We start from the raw sequence: 17,025 nt of genomic DNA, 5'->3' as shown, positions 1-17,025 counted from the left end.
CTCGGCAACGGCAGTGACTTTGCACGATGGTCGCGGATGGACCCGGATCAGGCTTGACTTGCTTCATACTCGCGCTGCGAACGCTCATTCGGCCTCGCTCGCACGATGCCATTCTTCCTCAAGAAGCGCAAGAGCAGGTTCTCGCTCGGCTCTTCCGGCTCCTCTGATGCTTCTTTCCGCGCCAACATAACCTTGCCTACCGCCTCGCCGACTGTGACCTCTTACGACAGCAGTATCAGCAGCGAAGGACGGCCGCCGCACACCCGCCTTGTTCAGCTGCCGGCTGAAGCGTATTCTGGCGACTCGCGAAGGAGCGCACAGTACGCTCCAAGCGATCTGGCTTTCAGCGGTCTGCGGGTAGACCAGAAGTTGCGGGTGATTGTGGTCGGAACAGGATTCGGTACGTTTCTTCCAGTGAACGGGCAAGTTTGCAGCTGGCTAGCTCACCTGCTGACGCTGCGACTCCTTCTGCAGCCGGCCTGTCCGCTGCGATAGCCTGCGCACGGCAAGGCTTCGCAGTGACCGTCCTGGAACGCTCCTCCGGCATCTCTCCTCACGGCGACTCGATCCTGTTCGGCTCGAATGCGAGCAAAATGTTGATGCGATGGGGTGTAGGCAAGGAAATGTATGCACAAGCGGCGAGTAAGGGCGGGTGGTGGCTGTTCAAAGACAAGGAGGGCGAGAGGATCTGGGAGGAGAACGTCTGCGAGTTGTGCGTCACCTCACCCGTCTTCTCCCTCTTGGCTGCGCGAAGCTGACGAGCGCTGATCGTGGTGGCCGTTGCACCAGCGCCCCCAAATACTGCGCGCCGATCTTGCAAGGTCGACGAGCCGCCTTCCTCGGATCCCTCGGCGTCGAAGCGCGATTGCTAGGTGTACAGATCCGCCTCAACTCAGAGGTCGTGAAGTACTGGGACGCGGAGGATAAGCCTGCAGTGGTTTTGCGGAGCGGAGAAGTCGTGCCAGGCGATGTGCGTTCAATTCTCCAATTTTTGGCTCTCGAGGCGTGCTGAGAAAGCTTATAGGTCGTCATCGCCGCCGACGGCGTACACTCGGTCGCTCGGAAGCTTCTCGCGCCTCGTGACCGACTCGAAAAGCAGCGAAAACCGTCGGGCTACTCAATCCACCGTTCCGCCATCTCTGCCGAAGCGGTGGCGCAGGACCCGCTCGTCTCGCGTGCGTCCTCCTCCATCCCCCGCGCATGGAGGACCCATTGACTTCCCTCCTTCGCGCAGACTTGCTCGACGGCCAGATCCGCACTTGGCTTGGTCCCGACAGCCATGTCTGCCTCTACCCGATGGACAACAGCCGCTCTCTCGCTTTCGTACGTCTTCCTCGCCATTCACTCCTCTCCCCCATGCTCACCCCATTTCTCAGACCTTCACCCAGCGCGACGCCGGCCACTCCGCCTCGCTCGACTGGCGAGACCGCAAGCCTATCGACGAAGTCCTCGCGTCCTTACACGACTGGGATCCGGTACTGCGGCGCGCTGTCGGGTACTTTCCGAGCTCGCTGCACTGGGCCATCTTGGATGAACCGCCGGAGGAAGAGTGGATCAGCGAGGGCGGAAAGGCGAGTTCTTGCATTCCGCTCGCTTCTCAGGGTACGTAGCTGACGTCTTGCGCTCTCCGCACGCAGATCTGCTTCGTCGGCGACTCGGTTCACGGCATGATGGTGCGCTCCAGTTTTCGCTGAGAGGGCTTCTTTCGCGGAGCCTTCCTAACACTTCTCTACAGCCCACCTCCTTTCAAGGCGGCTCGCAGGCAGTCGAAGACGGAGCAACGATTGCTTTGTGCCTGGCGCTTGCGGGAGGGGACGCCGATGGTGTTGGACTGGCGCTCGAGACCTTTCAGCGGATGAGGAGAGCGCGAGTCGAGGGGGCGCAGGCGCTTGGTCGGAAGGCGAGTCTTTCCCCCCGCCATCTGCCAAGTTATCGTTCTGACGACAGTTGACGCAGCAACAAGACGCCTGGCACCGCTACACCACGACTTCGCCTCGCCCGCCTCCAGCCTCGCTCCGCCCTCTCTCCTTCGACCTTTACGACCACGACGCCGAAGTCTTCGCCATTTCGCATTTCGTACGATACTCTCGCCAGATAGATTCGACTTTCCACTGCCAGCGGACTTGGCTAGAGGTGGCGGCGAAGAAGGCTGGTCTGCGGGTGGTAACGAAGAACTAGGATTGCGAATGCATGCGAAGAGGGGTAGTCGTGACACGGGGATGCGACAAGAGAGAACAGACTATGCGAGGAAACGACAAGCGGTATCGAGAGAAGAACAAACGAGTCATGAGAAGCGAATCTATGCGACGCCAACTCCGCCAACGCTGCACTGCGGCCGCGCCATCCCGACCCTCCAAAGCTCACCTCCGTCAGCCGACACCTCGTCCCTCGCCCACGTGTCGGGATACTCGCAGCCTTCAATCGGCTTGACCCACGACCGCAACCTTCCGTCCGCCAACGCCTTCGCTACGTCCACCTTCTTCGATCCCACCGGCCCGGGCAAGGCGAGCGTCGAGCCAACGCTCGGCGGAGGTCGAGTGTAGACCGGGAGGGTGGAGACGTCGAGGCCGCCGCCGTTGAAGTCGGCGGAAGGAAGGTCGAACTCGAGCGGCGGCCAAGCAGCCCGATGCATGTCAGCCGCTAAGCCGCGCTCGATGCGACCGTATGACATCCCCGTCTCGCCCTCAGCCGGCTTGCCGACCTTCCAGCCGTCCGTCGGACCAGGGATCGGACGCTTCTTGACGGCCTCGCCGGTCGTCGACGGATGCTGCTCCTCGTAGGCGAAGCAGAAGCCCTGAGCCTCGCGCGGATCGGTCGGAATCCAGCCCTCCTGGAGCCCGAGCGAATAGGACCAGAGCGGGTTTGCCGGGAGGTGCGGAAGGTGGGTCGTCGAGGGAAGCGTCTTCCAGGTCCAGTAGAACCAGTTCTGCGGAAGCCGAAGCCGTTAGCGAGAGTCAATTGCGCGAAATGTGCCAGCGCACCTGGAAGGTGTCCATTTGAGCGAGCGCGAGGTCTCGGAGAGACGCTTTGAAGTCGTCCGTCCAGGTCGAGTAGTCCTAAGCAGGGAAAGGCGTCAATCCTCCGCGGGAAGATATAGCCCAGCAACAGCATGAGACTGCTGCGCCACAGGCAGACCGTCACGGCGAGAACTCACCTCCCACCGCTCGCACGTCCCAATCGGCACACTCGGCGGGTACATCGGCGCGCTAGCGTTCGGGAACGTTCCTTCGAGCCTCGAGCCCTGGAAGACGTTGTTGAGGAAGCTGCAAGTCGGGCGAGTCAGTTGCCCGTGCTGTTGAAAGGCGATGAGGAGGGAGCGCACCGTCCGCAATCGTTCACGGCAAGCGCAAACTCGCCCGAGATGGCGATGCCGAAGTACGCCATGGTCTTGTTGAACTCGGGCGCCCACTTCAAGCACGGCTGTCAACGAAGCGTGAGCAATCGCAGCCTCCGAGAGCGAAAGACGCGGGCGAACCTTCATGACCTGCTCCCGCACGCTCCGCAAGTCCGGCTCGGCGAAAGCGAGGTAGCGATGCGAGTCGAGCCCGACGCGGTCCATCCCGCTGATGCCAACAAAGTCGCCTGACGTAGTTGGCGTCTCCGCGGCGACGGTTTCGGGCGACGGCGTTTCGAGGAAGTGGTACCAACGCCGAGTACCTTTGAAGCCGTCGTGGAACGCGAGGAACTGCGCAATGATGCAACGTCAGCGCTGTGACGGAGCAAGAGTCGAGCTGGACGAGGCGCACAGGACCAGAACCGTAGCCGGTGATGTTGCGGATCGTCTCGTAGGCTTGGAGGTAGCTTGGCAGAACGGCAGGGTAAGCGGACAGCCTGCGCCGAGACGCGCGCGGACCCTAGACGTGCAAATAACGAGGGAGGGCGCGACTCACAAGCCCCTCAACGCGCCTTCGCCGATCACCTGCAACATCGGCTCGTTGACGATACTCAACATCCCCACAACCTCCTTGACGCCGTCTCGCGAGCTCCATTCGGCGATCGTGGCGATGAGGTCGAGCGCGCGCTGGGCGTTGGAGATGCCGGAGGGCGAATGGAGGAAGCCGATGGGACCGAGTCGGCCGGAGTGGTTCCAGCCGCTGCGAGGAGGACGAGCGTCAGCCTCGTCGAGCGAGATGTCTCGAGAAGAGGATACGCACTTCTGCGACCCCGGCACGGAGTGCAGGTCGAAGTTGATCCGCAGGCCGTACTTCCTCGCCCACTCGACCGCCTTGAGGACGTCTGTGCGCACAACGCCAAGCTTTAGTCCCGAAGCCGCCAAACGGACTGCTTCTCAGACAGGAGAGGCTCGACGCACATTCCCAAGCGACCTTCTCCAAGAACGGCTCGCCCTCCCACTTCTTGATGGCCCAGTACGGCACCGGCAGCCTGACCCAGTTCAGCCCCGCCGAAGCGATCTCTGCGAAATCGATCTCGGTCTGGGACGAGCCGCGCGTCAGAGCCGCCGGAGGAAGGAGGGAACGAGCGGGACGCACGATGAACGTATCGTAGTGCCGCCTCAACACCTCTTCAAGCCTCGCCTCGCCTCCTTCTCGTATCAGCGCCTCCGATAGCGTCCATTCGTCTTCAGCCGGGTAGGTTGCGTTCAGGAAGGGCTCGAAAAGGGCGGGCGTGATGAACGGTTCAGGCGTGAGCCAGCTGCGCGACGGAGTTCAGTCAATTGTCGTTGATGCGGTCAGAGTCGCGCTAGACGCACCCGCCGAGATTGACGCCGTGCATTCGGTCGTACTGCCAGTCCCACTGCTCTGCAAGCGACTTGGCGTGTCGTTGCGGGCGCGCGTTGAGCGAGAACGGGTCGGAGGTGAAGGTGCCGCCTCTGCAGAAAACGAGCGGTGTTAATGAGGTTTCTGTAGCGAGCCGAAGAGGACGAAACGTACAGCGCGTTCCGGTAGACAAAGGAAGACCCGTTCGACATCAGGACCGTGTCGCCATCTCCTCCCGTCTGCCACTGCGCTGTCTCGCTCCCGCTACTCCCAGGAGCTAGGCCACCCTCCCATTCGCTCGAATCGACAACTGACGGAGCGGGAAGAGGGGAAGTCGCAGAGGAAGGAGTATTGTGGAGGATGACGGGCGCTTTGCCGACTTCCGTAGCCTTGTCTGCGAGCGACGGCCTCTCGAGCGGCGCAAAGAGCCACCATCCCGCTGCGCCGAGCAAGACGAGCGCTGTGGCTCCTCCGCAAATCCACATCGGCGACACCTTCCGTCGTCGCCTCTTGCTCTTCTTCCCGTTCACGAACCATCCCCTCTGTCCACGCCCTCCTCCGGTCCTTCCAAGCAGCCCTTCTGCCTCCTCGTCGTCGCTCGACGGCAAGTTTGGCAGATCTCGCTCCCTCGCGCCTCGTGCACCGTAAACGGCACCCATCTCGTACGCTTCGTACTCCCCTCCATCGCCCGTCCCAGCAAGCGCATACGTCCGACTCGGCGTCAAGTCGATACTCGTGCTCCGACTTTGCGCTTGAGGGGGTCCGGAGAAAGAGGGGTTCGTGCGGTGTCTCGAAGTCGAGGTTGATGGAGTTGGAGGGGTAGGAACGGGGACAGCGTGCGTTGCTGAGCGAGTTGGCGTGACCGGAATTGCGACATGGCTCGCTGGCGGTGCTGGCGGAGGCGGCGGCGCTATCTTGGGCGGGAGAGCGGGAGGAGGAGGTGTCGACAGTCGTCGCGAGTGTGGAGGAGGCGAGGGAGGCTGCATCGCGAGGTGGAGGAGGCGGGGCGGTTCACAGCTGCATCGTCGACGTCCGTGGACACTTTCCAATCGAGTGCGGAGCCACAGCAAGCGGAAGGAAGCAGACAAAGCGTGGTGCAAGAGCGAGACGGACAGCGAGACAGGTTGCAAGCGACCACGACGACCGCTCACCGTGCTGAGGCAGTTGGCTGAGCTGCAGAGGCTCTACGAACTCTTCTGACTGCACGCAGACTCGAACGAACTCGTCCCGCGCCCGTGTTGGCGCTCTCCTCCTCCTCATCGCTTCCCGCTTCCACCCCTCCTTCTACGCATGAACCTCGCCAGTACCGAGCGCGAGCCGCCTCCATTCGATCGATCTCTTCACACATCGCCGTCGACCCGCTCTACATACACCGCCTGCTGCCTTGGGGCCTGCTCTACAACGACCTGGGACCCTGGTTTCCCGATTCTCTTTGCGTGTGCCGCACGTTTCCGCCAAGCGAAGAATGCCCACCCTGGACGCACGACGCCATCGACAGCTGGTTTCAGGGAAAGGCTACGGAGGAACACGCGAAACAGCTTCGCGAGTACGGCGAGGTACACAAGAGCGTTATGGCTGTGATCGACGAGGTTGTTCTGCGGCGGCAGGCGCGATGGGGCGCACTTTACGGTACGCTCGTTCTCCGCGTCGTCCTGCTACCCTCGCTGACCAGCTCCGTACTCGCTATGCAGCACTCCACGCAGTCCGGCAACTATACATCGAGCAGAAAGTCGCGTCCCATCCGTCCTGGACCGAGCTGGACGTCGTCAACGCTCTCGAGGTCGGCGACTATCCGCTCGTGATGCCCGCAGCTCCTGTCGGAACCGGTCAGTTACGCCCTCATTTCTGCCTCACGCAGCTCAGATTCTCAGATTGTCTGCGCAGTCTGGTCGCTCCCGTCGGAACCGCCTCGACAAGACCTCTTGACAACCCTTTACAGCATCGACCACGCCATGCTGTTCGACCACGAGACCCCCGAGTCTCGACGAGCTCAGCCGTCAGTCTGGGGCGGAGGGTCCGACTACGCTGAGCTAGACGCACCCGCGGTGCAGGCCGCGGTTTGTCCTCCTGCCGAGCTGTCGACGACACTGCAGAGGCGCCGGAACAAGACTGCGCCATAGCCGCCGCACGGCCCAACAGATCGTTGCTGGACACTATTCGGAATAGGGTATGACCGAGTCGCAGTTATCGCCTTCGAGCAAGACGAGGGAGGAACTCGCTCGCTCCTCAACTTCGCAATCACCGCCTCTCGCCGGCCCACAGTCTTAAGGAGTCGCAATCTGAGTGCAGCACGTTGGATTAGGAACGGGCAATCGCGTGCAAGCCTAAGGCGTCGGTGTCGAGGATGGCGAAGAGTATCTATGGATTGATGCGACTTTCGCTAATCGCACCGGTCTTCGCTGCATCCCATGACCTTGTACATCGCTCCGTGAGAAGCCTCTCGGGTTCAGCGAGTGAAGGCGAGCCACTACGACAACCTGCGAGAGGGACTTCGAAGCGAGCGAAGGTTGCTCTCGACCACAACGCCTGCTCATCCCGCCGGGCTGCCTCTTGCCGCTAGATAAGCTTGCAGAACGCTGCTTTAATTCATCAGACCTCCACGACCCGCTCTCGCGACCTGTACCGCCCTCCCCTCGTCCTCATCGCTTTCGAACCAGGACCGTTCGTCGTCGGCACTCGACAGGTCTAGGGCATTGCGGCGTGGTTACACCGCTGTACTTGTACGTACTGGCGTCCCTGTTCTGTCCCGAGGGCGTCTCATATCGCCGGACGATACGCTCACCGCTTGCTCGCCCTCTCGCAGATCGACGTTACCTTCAGCCCGCCCAGCGAACTCCTTCACCTGTCCCATCTCCTTCTACATCACCTGCTCAGCCCGCAATGTCCTCCCCGTCTTCCTCCTCGACCCCCTCGCCCTACCCCGCCCCTCATCCAACCAACTCCCTCCTCCTCGCCTATCAAGTCCGAACCCGCACGATTCTCCTAGCAGGCGGCGGACCCGTCGCCGCATCCCGACTCTACCATCTCCTCTGCGCGCGGCCGAAGAAGCTCGTCCTCTTCGCACCGGACAACGAGGATATCGACGACGAGTTTCGATGGCGCGTCGAGGGCGAGAGCGAGGACGCGAAGAAGGGCAGAGAAGGTATCGAGATTGAGTGGCGGAAGCAGGAGTTTGACCCGACGCAGAACAAGGAGGATCTCGCATTGCTCGACGGAGACGAGATCGACATGGTCCTCACCGCTATCCCGAACCCGACTCTCTCGACCAAGATCTGCCGACTATGCAGAGCTCGCCGCATCCCCGTCAACGTCGCCGATGTCCCTCCTGAATGCGACTTCTACTTCGGCTCGGTCCTTCGACGAGGAAGCCTCGGCGTCATGGTCTCGACGCAGGGCAAGGGTCCGCGAGTCGCAGCTCGCATTCGACGAAAACTCGAGCGTGCGATACCGGAGAACGCGGGCGAGGCGATTGAGAATGTCGGACAGCTGAGGAAGGGTTTGAGGGAGATCGAGAAAGGGACGGGCAAGGAGGCGATCGAGCGACGAATGGGCTGGATGATCCGGGTGTCGGACAAGTGGAGCTTGGCGCAGCTCGGCGAGATGGACGAGCGGATGCGGAACGAGGTGTTGGCGGGATGGGAGAAGGATGAGGCGAGAGGGTACTGGGACGTCAATCGCGGCAAGTACGGCGGACTTGGCTGGCTGGCGAGTTTCGCGAGTCGGCTTGGCGTCGGTACATGCCCTGTCGTCAAGGATCCGGACGGCAGCGCAGCCAAGTGCCCCTTCGTGATGGGCTCGACCGGTTTCGTCCTGGGCGCGGCAACGGCAGGAGCAGTGGCGGCCTTCTGGATGCGGCGGCAGTAAAATCCTGGAACACACGTCACAAGAAGCATCGAAGACTTTTCGAGAGATGTGCGACCGGAGCGAAGCCAGCGAAGAGCGAGTGGGAGCGTAGTGGAGGGGAAAGCGGGGCGAGAGGCTTCGCGAAGGCAGCGTACATATGCGCTCCTTGACGCAGCTGAGAGAGGGACATGGACGAACAGGGAAGCGAGACTCGCGCACTTCCGCTCAAGTGAGCTTCTCGTGCTGTCTCGCAGCCTCGAGATGCGAAGGTGTTGTACAATGCAGGGCTGGTGCATCCGCGCCCGCCTCTTCCCTCCCTGCCTATAACCTAGACAACCTTGGGAGCTGCAGGATGAACGAGGTCAGCGCAACCGCGACACGAGAAGGAGCAAGGAGACCCGGCGAGCATCCGACCTGCGCGCCGATGCGAGAGCAACCGCGACTCACCCAGCGACACGATCTTCCCCCATCCCTTCGCCCTCAATTCTGCCGCAACGACACTGCCAATCCGGTTCCCAATCATCTCCTTCTTGTGGTTGATGAGGACGGCAGCGTTGTCGTCGAAGCGGATGTATCGGCCATCTGGTCGGCGGGTCGGGTACTTTGTTCGTACGACCACTGCTCGTCGGACGTCTCCCTTGCGGACCTTGTTCGCTGCCGACTGGCCCGTTTGCAGACCCACTCCTCGCGCCTTCTTGACGACCACGACAATCTCGTCGCCTGTGGGCAGTGAGGGCGCCAGTGCATTCAGTCAGCATTCACACTCCTCCAGCTGCCGAACCTGCGAGTATTGCCCACGCACCGATCCGTGCCATGCCGTGACCCGTCTTGACCTTGAGCACGTTCACGCACTCGGCGACGAGCGCGCCCGAGTTGTCAATAATGGCCTGTAGCCTCGCAAAGACCCCGGAAGCACCGTTCAGCCGTTCGGAAGGAGTCGTCGAGGTGTGAGGGGTTTCGACAGTCGAGGAGATGAAGATGAGGGAAAACGATGGTCAGCGCGTGCGGTGGTTGCTCAGGCGGCTCAGTGGACGCACCATCGTCGCCTTGAGACCGAGCATGGCGGGCAAGCGGTCCTGAAGCGGTTTGTGAGCAAGCGAGCGAGGAGAAGAAGTCCAGGAGGCGATGCTGGCGAAGAGGTCCGCTTTCACTCGCTGGGAACGGGCTAAATGGGCTACTGCGATAACTGATAGCACTGCAATTTGACCCAAACGACCCGGAGAACATGCGAGAGTGGCGAGGTCGCGAGGGAAGAGGGGTCCTTCGAATAAGGAGGGGGACAAGCGAGGTGCGAGAGACTGCAAAGACGGCGATAAAGACGGTACAACAAGCGAGTGGAGAGATAGATCAGGTGTGCGAGAGAGAAAGCGGCCAAGATGAGGGGTGAGGCGATCAAGCGAGTGGTCCTTCCTGGGTGACGAACCGAAAGCCACCGGCGCTGCGCTTTACGCGCTCGCGCTCGGCGCGGCGTTTGTGTGTGCGTTGGGCTGAGGCGGCGTCTGGGCGGCCATGCTGGCAAAGGACGCGAACGGCGGTAGCGGCCTTTGCTGCTGCTGCTGCGGGACTTGCTGGGACGGGTAGGCCGGCGACGAAGCAGCTGGTCCAGGGTATGTCGGAGGCGCAGGCGTCTGCTGCTGCTGGTAGGCGGGTCCGTAAGGTCCAGGCGGAGGAGGGTATCGCGCAGGTGGAGCGATGTTGGACGGATAGCTGTACTGGTAGGGTTGCGAAGGCGGGCCGTACGCGTAGCCGGGGTGCGGAGGTTGGGCGTAGCCGTAAGGCGTCGAAGACGACTGCCCAGCCGGACCGTTGTAGTACGAGTACTGCGGCTGGTACTGGTAGCCATAGTTCGGAGGCGGCGCGCTCGGCGCAAGCGGAACGACGACGGCAGGATTCGCACGTTTCGGCGGCGCCTTGTACGCGGGACGATCGAGAATGGCGGCCTTCTCCTGCTGAGCGCGAAGGGCGGCCTCCTCCTTCTTCCGCAAGACCTCGGGCGACTCGGGCCACAAGATGTTCTTCCACTTGACCGATCCGCGCTTGCTGTGTGACGGGGATAGAGCGTCAGCGAGTTCACATGATCGAGAGCTGCTGACAGCGCGGACGCACCCATCGTCGAACGCATAGGCAACCATCTCCTTCTCCTTATCCACCGAAGCAAACGTGACGTCGTAGTTGCCGTTGTTCGTTTTGACGCGGATGCGGTCGCCAGGTTTGAGCGCCTCGACCTTGGAGCGCAGTTCAGCGGCCCTCCGCTCAGACTCGCGGCGTTGGTAGTCCTGGGAGATCAAGCACGTCAGCTACGGAAGCAGACACACGACGGCCGGACGCACCGGGTTATGCGTGCGGCAGAGAACGGTGAGGTGGATGAGGTCGTTGTTCGGCTGCTTGCTCGGGGACGCCGGCGGCTGGGCACCTTCCTGCGTCGGTACGTTCGCTGTCGGGGTCTTCTGGCGCGCCTGGCCGAGGATGCTGACCTCCTGACCCTCGTTGCCCTCGTCGGGAACAGTCGCGTCGAGGTGCACCCCGGCGTCATCGTGGGCGGCGCAGGTAACGTGGAACGCCTTCGTGCACTTGCCCTTCGTGCATTGGACTGCAGGCGCAACGGGTCAGACGCGACCGGAGACGAACAAGGTGGCACGACGTACCCTTCGTGCCGTGCGTCTCGGTGCAGAGTTGGCATTTCTGCGAGAAGAAGCTGCGTCAGGCTTGGCCGAGTACGAGGCGAGCGCGACGACTCACGAGCTTCCAGCGGGCTTTCTCGATCTTCGAGAAACCGCGAACAATCTCCTCGTTCGTCTCGGGGTCGACGTCGATCCAGGTCGCGGCTGCAAAACGTCAAGGTCAGCTTGACCGCGTGTGGCGAACGAGATATTAGCGGACGCACGGGTGAACATGACGCAGATGCGGTGCGCCTCGAGCTTCTTCTTGTTCTTCATGCCCGGCTCGCCAACCCTGACGAGTCCTTCGGTGCTCAAGTCGGGACAGAGCGCGCAAGGGAAGTCGGGCTTGGGCGGAGGAGCCGGGGGCGCAGAAGCCGTCGACGCAGCCGAGCTGTTCGTTGGCTTGGGCTGGACAGCTTGCTGAGGGTAGTGGTACGCCGAAGAGCCGTACGGGTTCGAGCGGGGCTGAGGAGGCGGAGCAGGAGGTGCAATGAGGTGCGGCGCAGGGTGGGGGACGACCTGAAGGCGAATGTGGCTGCTGTGCGTGTACTGGCCGTTCGAGCGCTGGACGAGCAGGGCGAGTTGCTGGCGGATGTGCGGCAGGATGTCGACCGACTGCAACGCCTCGAGGATGGTCATCGTCACCACACTCGGGCCAATGGCGCCAGGATCGGCGGGTGTCAGGCACAGCGAGCGCTGCTGAAGGGGCGTGAGGTGCGTCGTTGCGGGTCGAGGCTTCTTGCGCGGCTGGCCATCCGCGCCCGTCGAAGCGCGCTTCCTCGCTGCAGCGGCGGCAGCGGCAGCAGCGGCGACGCGCTCCTTCTCGGCGCGCTCCTCGGCCTCGATCTGCGCAAGGAGAGCCTGCTCCTCGAGCTCGTCGTACGGCCAAGGGTCGCCGCGCTTGAGGTGCTCCTCCTTCGCCGCCTGTCGAAGCCAGATGTTGACGTCGATCGAGACCCTGCGGTGCGCGTGTCAGTGAGACAGATCACGGGCGAGCGTCCAGACCGACGCACGAGTCCTCAACGCAGTGGCAGTGCTTCGTGACCTTGCCGAGGGGCAACCACCTCTCCGTCGCAAAGTTGATCGATTCGGCGCAGTTGAAGCCGAGGTTGAAGCCAGAGTGGTAGCCCTTCGGGTAGGTGAGGATAAACTCGCCGGGGAGCTGGACGCAGCGGTTGAGGGTGATGCCGTGGTTGGCGAGGATCTTGGGAGAGGCGAGGAAGGCTTTGTGGCGGAGGAACTGCGAGCATTTCGAGCGGTCCGTCGGGAACAAGCCTGCGGAATTCAATGTCAGCGGGAACACGCGAGCCGAGCAAAACGAACGCGACGCACCCTCCATGACACGCTCGAAGCGCTCCGCCTGCTCCTGCGGGACCGAATACCAGAACTTGGGCGCGCCGAAGTGGATGTAGTTGATCGAGTACAGGTCGGCATCCTCAACATGCCAAGCGAAGGTCGCACGCCACATGCCGAAGTAGAGATAGGGCGTGACAACGCCGGGGATCTGGCAGTCTTGCGGCGCGAGTTTCGGCAACAAGTCGCCGAGCTTGGCAACGTTCCATGCGGTCGCCGAGTCGTCGAAGAGCGAGCCGGCCATATCGGCGCCGTACATGGGTGGTTCGCCGAATGTCAACGTGCGCCAGTACCGGCGTTCGAAGTCGCGCATGCGCTCGACCGTGTAGTCGTCCTTGGTCATGCCGTGCGGGAGCTCGTACAAGTGGTCGACGAAGTCACGCCACTCTTCCTCGGTCGTCTCGTTGCGCTGTAGGACAGAGAGGCGTTTCTTCTTGGCGGCCAAGTCGGGTGCCTCCTCCGATGGCGACTTCTCCTTCTTCGCCTTCGAGGCGGACGCCTTGGCGGGGGTGTCGACCTTTGACTTGCGAGCGGGCGTCCTGCGACCCTTGGGCAACGCAGCATCCTCCTCGTCCGCTTCCTCCGCCTCATCGCTCTCCCCCTCGTCCTCGACCTGCCTCCCCTTTCCCTTCTTCCTCGCACTCCCCCCATCCTCCTCCCCATTCTGCCTCTTCGCAACCCTCTCACTCACAGCCCTCCTCTCGCTTCTGTCGCCCTTCTTCTCCTCCGCCAACAAGTCCGGCCCGTCCCATTTCGGCCGCAGCGACATCTCCTTCCACTGCAGCGGGCTCCACACGCGCGACTTGGCTTCGTTCGCGACGCGGTAGACGCCCTGCGAGCCAAAGATGTGTTGCTCGATCGCGTCGCGGAGGCGGATGTCGCGCAGGGGCTTGTCGACCGGCTTGAGCGAGTCGGACCTGCGGGTGCGCTTTCGTCAGCTCCTTCAGCTTCATGAGGTGGCTCAGCGAACGCACCACTCCTTGGGCGGGACGACCTTGACGATCCCGCTCCTCAGGCCGTACTTCTCAATCCGCTTGACATATCCGTAGAACCCTCCGTTCGCCGCAAAGTCCTCCATGCTCGGTTCAAACACCGGCACACCCTTGAACCCACCCCTCCTGTGCCTCTTCTTCTTCCCAGCCGTCGTGCCGGGATCGTAGTCGGCGTCGTAGTAGTAGCTGGGTCGGGGACGGGGCAAGCCTGTGGATTTGGAGAAGCGAGTGGGGCGGGGCGGCTTCTCTTCCCCGTAGGAATCTTCGTCGGAGGACGAGTCGGATTCGGACGAGAGGTCGTCTTCCTTGACGAACGAAGGGAGGGGGATCTTGGGCATCTCGGGGGAGGAGTGGGAGGCGGCGGGAGTGGGCGGCGCTTGCGGCGGCGAGGCTGTGGTGTCCAATTGGTCAGCTCGGCCATCTCGAGAAAGCCGCTCCTCGCCCCCTCATCCATCATGTCGGAGAAGGGGGTCGCAGAGTCGAGAAGGTACAGCTGGTCGGACCAATCCCGCCGGAACGCTAGAAAGGTGTCAGGACTCACGAAAGCGGTCCTCTTTCTTCGCTGCGCCCTTTCCAGGCAGCTTGGGAAGCATGTCGTTGCTGGGAAGCTGCTGCATCGGGGTTGCGCGAAGGGCGGGAGAGGCAGCGTTTCCAACCTTGCGAGCTGGCCGCGCGATGACCCTGACGCTGTCCTCTGCCGACGACGAGTTCTCGAGACTGGACAGGTCGCTGGACTGGGCTGTTGCGGCGTGCGAGTCGGTGCGAGATGAAGATGCGGGCGCGGGGAGCGGGTCTTGCACGGGCGAGGGGAGCGTCGCTGCTGGGTCTGCTGGCTTTGTAGCGTGTGCAGCGTGTGCACTGGGCTCTGCTGTGCCCGTCATTGCTGCAGCCGGCGGTGGCAGCGGGACGAGAGCTGGCGCGTGAGTTCGCCTGCTCCCTGTGAACCGGACGACCACCTCGACTCACGCGCGGGGAGCTGTGAGGGTGCTAGACGGCGTGCTACGACTGCTGTGTTACTGCTCACACTACGCAAGTCGCGCCGGTTGCGGTGGCAAACCCCCTTCGCCTCGACCACCTATCCGCTTCATCTCTTTTCGGGTCCGGACGCCTCGCTTCGCCATGCGAGGTCTTCGCTTCTGGCTGTTCATGACAAGACGGTCTCCCTCGACCGCCTACTGACCTACCGAGCCGGTTCACGCTTCGATTCGCTGTTCTGCCAGCCCTCGCTCCTCGCTCCTCGCGCCATCGCGTTTACTCAGCCCGCTGACTCTCGCTAGGCTGAGCGAGATTCCGCCAAAGTGGCGCAAGCATGACATTGCGGTGTCCTGTAGCGCTCAACGTCTTTCCTTTCCTCCCTTTCCCTCAGTCGACACCGTTCTCCTCCTCAGACTCAACCCCCTCGACATGTCGTTCCTCCTCGACTACGCGACCAGTTCCTCCCTCTTCTCGCCCGACGCGGCACCAGACGTCCTCTACTCAAGCATCAACCATTCGCCGGCAGACTCGCCGCAGCTCCAGCTGCCTGAGCGAATACCACGTGAACCTCAACGGCGAGAAGGAGCGGCCTTGGTGAGTTCCGGTTCGCGTTCCTCATCTCGAGCTCTTGCTGAGCAGCCTCGAGCAGACAGACGCCGTGCTAGCACACCTCGACGCACAGGATCAATGCCGACGAGCGATGCGCAAGCTGGAACGCTTCGCGGCACAATCAGCGCACAACGCCTAACGACGCCTCTCCCGACCACATGGGCACCTCACTACCCTCGATGCCTATCAAGCCTGTAACCTCACTCCTCGTCCTCCGCCCGCCTCTCTCGCCTTCTTACGAACGGCTCCTGTCCCCGGTTCGCCGTTCACAACGGCTCACGGTATGAAACGCGCACCCGATCTCGCCGACCCTTCATCTCATCATGCACACTCCCTGTCCTTCTCGACCCGGCCTGCCTCTCCGCCTCTCCGCCTTTCCGCCTCTCCGCCTCGCTCGTCGCCGGCCGGCGTCCGTCAAACAGATTGACGAGATGCCAATGAACGTAGCCGTAAATTGCTGCCTAGGTTATATCTGTAGCAGACGGAAACGCTGACTCTCCGACTTGGCCGCGCAGGACCTCATCTAAGCGCACCCACTCCCGCCTCGCCCTCCTCCCGCCGCCTAGACCCTTTGCTCTCACTGTACTCCACTCGTCTTCCTCGTACCGCAACGCCACTGCCGACGGCCCCACTCCCGGCGCCGCAACGCACCCCTCAAAAGCCTCGGTTCGCGAGGGTCCTCCTCCTCACACTCTCACCGACACCTTTCGCTTTCCTCCCTCACCGTAGCAGGCACCCGCACTCCCTCCCTTTCCTTTCCTCCTACTTTTTACACTCGGTTACTGTAACTTGGCTTTCTACTCTCTTGCTGGTCGTCGAGCGAGCGGAGAGAGGCGCGAGTTGGGAAGGTCGGCGGGGAGGAGACGCTTGTCGGGTGCGTGCTGCTTCGCTGGCCCATCCGTAGCTGTTTTGCCGTCTCACTGATGCCCTACGTACGCCGCTGCAGCCAAAGCGCCCCGGCTCGAGTCGACGACCCGGACCTGCTCACCTTTTCTCGTCCTTCTCCTCACTCCGCACCGCTCACACCTCGCTTGCTGGCTGTCTGCTTGCTTACCATGAGCAAGATGCACAACACCGACTCTGAGACGGCCTCTGTCGCCTGCTCCGAGCGCTCCGGCACCTCCCGCACCGACACCCTCCTCTCCCGCACGACCTCGGAGGCAACGCTCGTCCTCGTCCGCTACGAAGGCAAGGACACGCTTGTCAACCTTCCCGACAGGACGTACAATACGTTCGTCGATCAGATCGTTCGCCATCTCCAGGGTGCGCAGGGGTACCGGACGCTGTTTGTCGAGAGGTCGTGTACGGGAGGGAGGTGGGTTACGGTGACTGAGGGAGCGTGGGAGAGGCAGTTTGAGGTTTGGGAGGACGACCTCCCGCTCTTCCGTATCACGATGGTTTGCCCCGCACCGGTCGCCGACAAGCACAGGACCATCTCAATTGCCGTCAAGACGCTCACGGGCAAGACGGTGCGTCTTCGACGTGCCCGCTTGATTGGTGTCTGACTCTGTACAAATCGGACTAGATCTACGTCTCCATTGAGTCGTGCGCTACGGTTTGGGCTTTGAAGGCTGTTTTGGAGGGGAGCGAAGGGATGCCGCCCGGCCAGCAGCGCTTGATCTTCGCTGGGAGACAGTTGGAGGAACGCGAGACGCTCGGCAGGTACGGGATCACCGACGGAGCTGTCCTGCACCTGGTTCTGAGGTTGCGCGGCGACAAACCCGTCATCTACCTCTTCCCGCCGACTCCGCTCGATTCGGCGTCTGTCTCGCTCACCCTCGCGCCCGAGTGGCACTTCTCCGCCTTCTACCCCGTCGTCGATCCGGTCAAGGGCGTGCAAGGCGAGACGAGCGCGAGCTGGACGGTCTCTGCTCG

General features: G+C 62.4%; 8 protein-coding genes across 8 annotated transcripts in view; 5 read left to right on the top strand and 3 right to left on the bottom strand.

Annotated features, from left to right (window-relative positions):
• Positions 1-105: 105 nt before the first annotated feature.
• On the top strand, positions 106-2,178 carry RHTO_01918 (monooxygenase; the record flags this gene model as incomplete). Its single annotated transcript, XM_016415597.1, has 9 exons — positions 106-400; positions 475-712; positions 790-970; positions 1,025-1,175; positions 1,235-1,323; positions 1,377-1,571; positions 1,638-1,673; positions 1,736-1,900; positions 1,957-2,178. The coding sequence occupies 9 exons, from the start codon at positions 106-108 to the stop codon at positions 2,176-2,178; spliced, it is 1,572 nt and encodes a 523-aa protein (XP_016272571.1).
• Positions 2,179-2,299: 121 nt separating this feature from the next.
• RHTO_01917 (glycoside hydrolase family 5 protein) lies at positions 2,300-5,704 on the bottom strand (the record flags this gene model as incomplete). Its single annotated transcript, XM_016415596.1, has 12 exons — positions 2,300-2,926; positions 2,982-3,056; positions 3,155-3,263; positions 3,323-3,420; positions 3,476-3,685; positions 3,747-3,801; positions 3,891-4,094; positions 4,155-4,236; positions 4,313-4,433; positions 4,491-4,653; positions 4,712-4,831; positions 4,893-5,704. 12 exons carry the CDS (start codon positions 5,702-5,704, stop codon positions 2,300-2,302), a joined length of 2,676 nt encoding a protein of 891 aa, XP_016272570.1.
• A 585-nt stretch (positions 5,705-6,289) lies between these two features.
• On the top strand, positions 6,290-6,838 carry RHTO_01916 (uncharacterized protein; the record flags this gene model as incomplete). The annotated part of the gene is made up of 3 exons (XM_016415595.1): positions 6,290-6,347; positions 6,410-6,544; positions 6,603-6,838. The coding sequence occupies 3 exons, from the start codon at positions 6,290-6,292 to the stop codon at positions 6,836-6,838; spliced, it is 429 nt and encodes a 142-aa protein (XP_016272569.1).
• A 760-nt stretch (positions 6,839-7,598) lies between these two features.
• On the top strand, positions 7,599-8,582 carry RHTO_01915 (precorrin-2 dehydrogenase / sirohydrochlorin ferrochelatase; the record flags this gene model as incomplete). Its single annotated transcript, XM_016415594.1, has 1 exon — positions 7,599-8,582. One exon carries the CDS (start codon positions 7,599-7,601, stop codon positions 8,580-8,582), a length of 984 nt encoding a protein of 327 aa, XP_016272568.1.
• Positions 8,583-8,889: 307 nt separating this feature from the next.
• Positions 8,890-9,622, bottom strand: RHTO_01914 (large subunit ribosomal protein L14; the record flags this gene model as incomplete). The annotated part of the gene is made up of 4 exons (XM_016415593.1): positions 8,890-8,906; positions 9,009-9,281; positions 9,364-9,448; positions 9,599-9,622. 4 exons carry the CDS (start codon positions 9,620-9,622, stop codon positions 8,890-8,892), a joined length of 399 nt encoding a protein of 132 aa, XP_016272567.1.
• Positions 9,623-10,006: 384 nt separating this feature from the next.
• Positions 10,007-14,447, bottom strand: RHTO_01913 (jumonji family transcription factor; the record flags this gene model as incomplete). The annotated part of the gene is made up of 10 exons (XM_016415592.1): positions 10,007-10,601; positions 10,668-10,837; positions 10,892-11,151; positions 11,207-11,243; positions 11,301-11,386; positions 11,446-12,179; positions 12,235-12,496; positions 12,554-13,491; positions 13,549-13,957; positions 14,108-14,447. The coding sequence occupies 10 exons, from the start codon at positions 14,445-14,447 to the stop codon at positions 10,007-10,009; spliced, it is 3,831 nt and encodes a 1,276-aa protein (XP_016272566.1).
• A 523-nt stretch (positions 14,448-14,970) lies between these two features.
• RHTO_01912 (uncharacterized protein) lies at positions 14,971-15,677 on the top strand (the record flags this gene model as incomplete). The annotated part of the gene is made up of 2 exons (XM_016415591.1): positions 14,971-15,135; positions 15,666-15,677. 2 exons carry the CDS (start codon positions 14,971-14,973, stop codon positions 15,675-15,677), a joined length of 177 nt encoding a protein of 58 aa, XP_016272565.1.
• A 528-nt stretch (positions 15,678-16,205) lies between these two features.
• The window catches only part of RHTO_01911 (ubiquitin family protein), a gene marked incomplete at both ends in the record, with an annotated part of 1,720 nt that continues 900 nt past the window's right edge, over positions 16,206-17,025 (top strand). The window contains 2 exons of the mRNA XM_016415590.1: positions 16,206-16,619; positions 16,676-17,014. Of these exons, the coding sequence (XP_016272564.1) occupies positions 16,206-16,619; positions 16,676-17,014 (753 nt within the window). The remainder of the gene's footprint in view (positions 16,620-16,675; positions 17,015-17,025) is intronic.

This window comes from Rhodotorula toruloides (assembly GCF_000320785.1).
Source record: "Rhodotorula toruloides NP11 unplaced genomic scaffold Scaffold15, whole genome shotgun sequence".
Lineage (NCBI taxonomy): Eukaryota > Fungi > Basidiomycota > Microbotryomycetes > Sporidiobolales > Sporidiobolaceae > Rhodotorula > Rhodotorula toruloides.
This window is presented reverse-complemented; position numbering and strand designations above follow the sequence as displayed.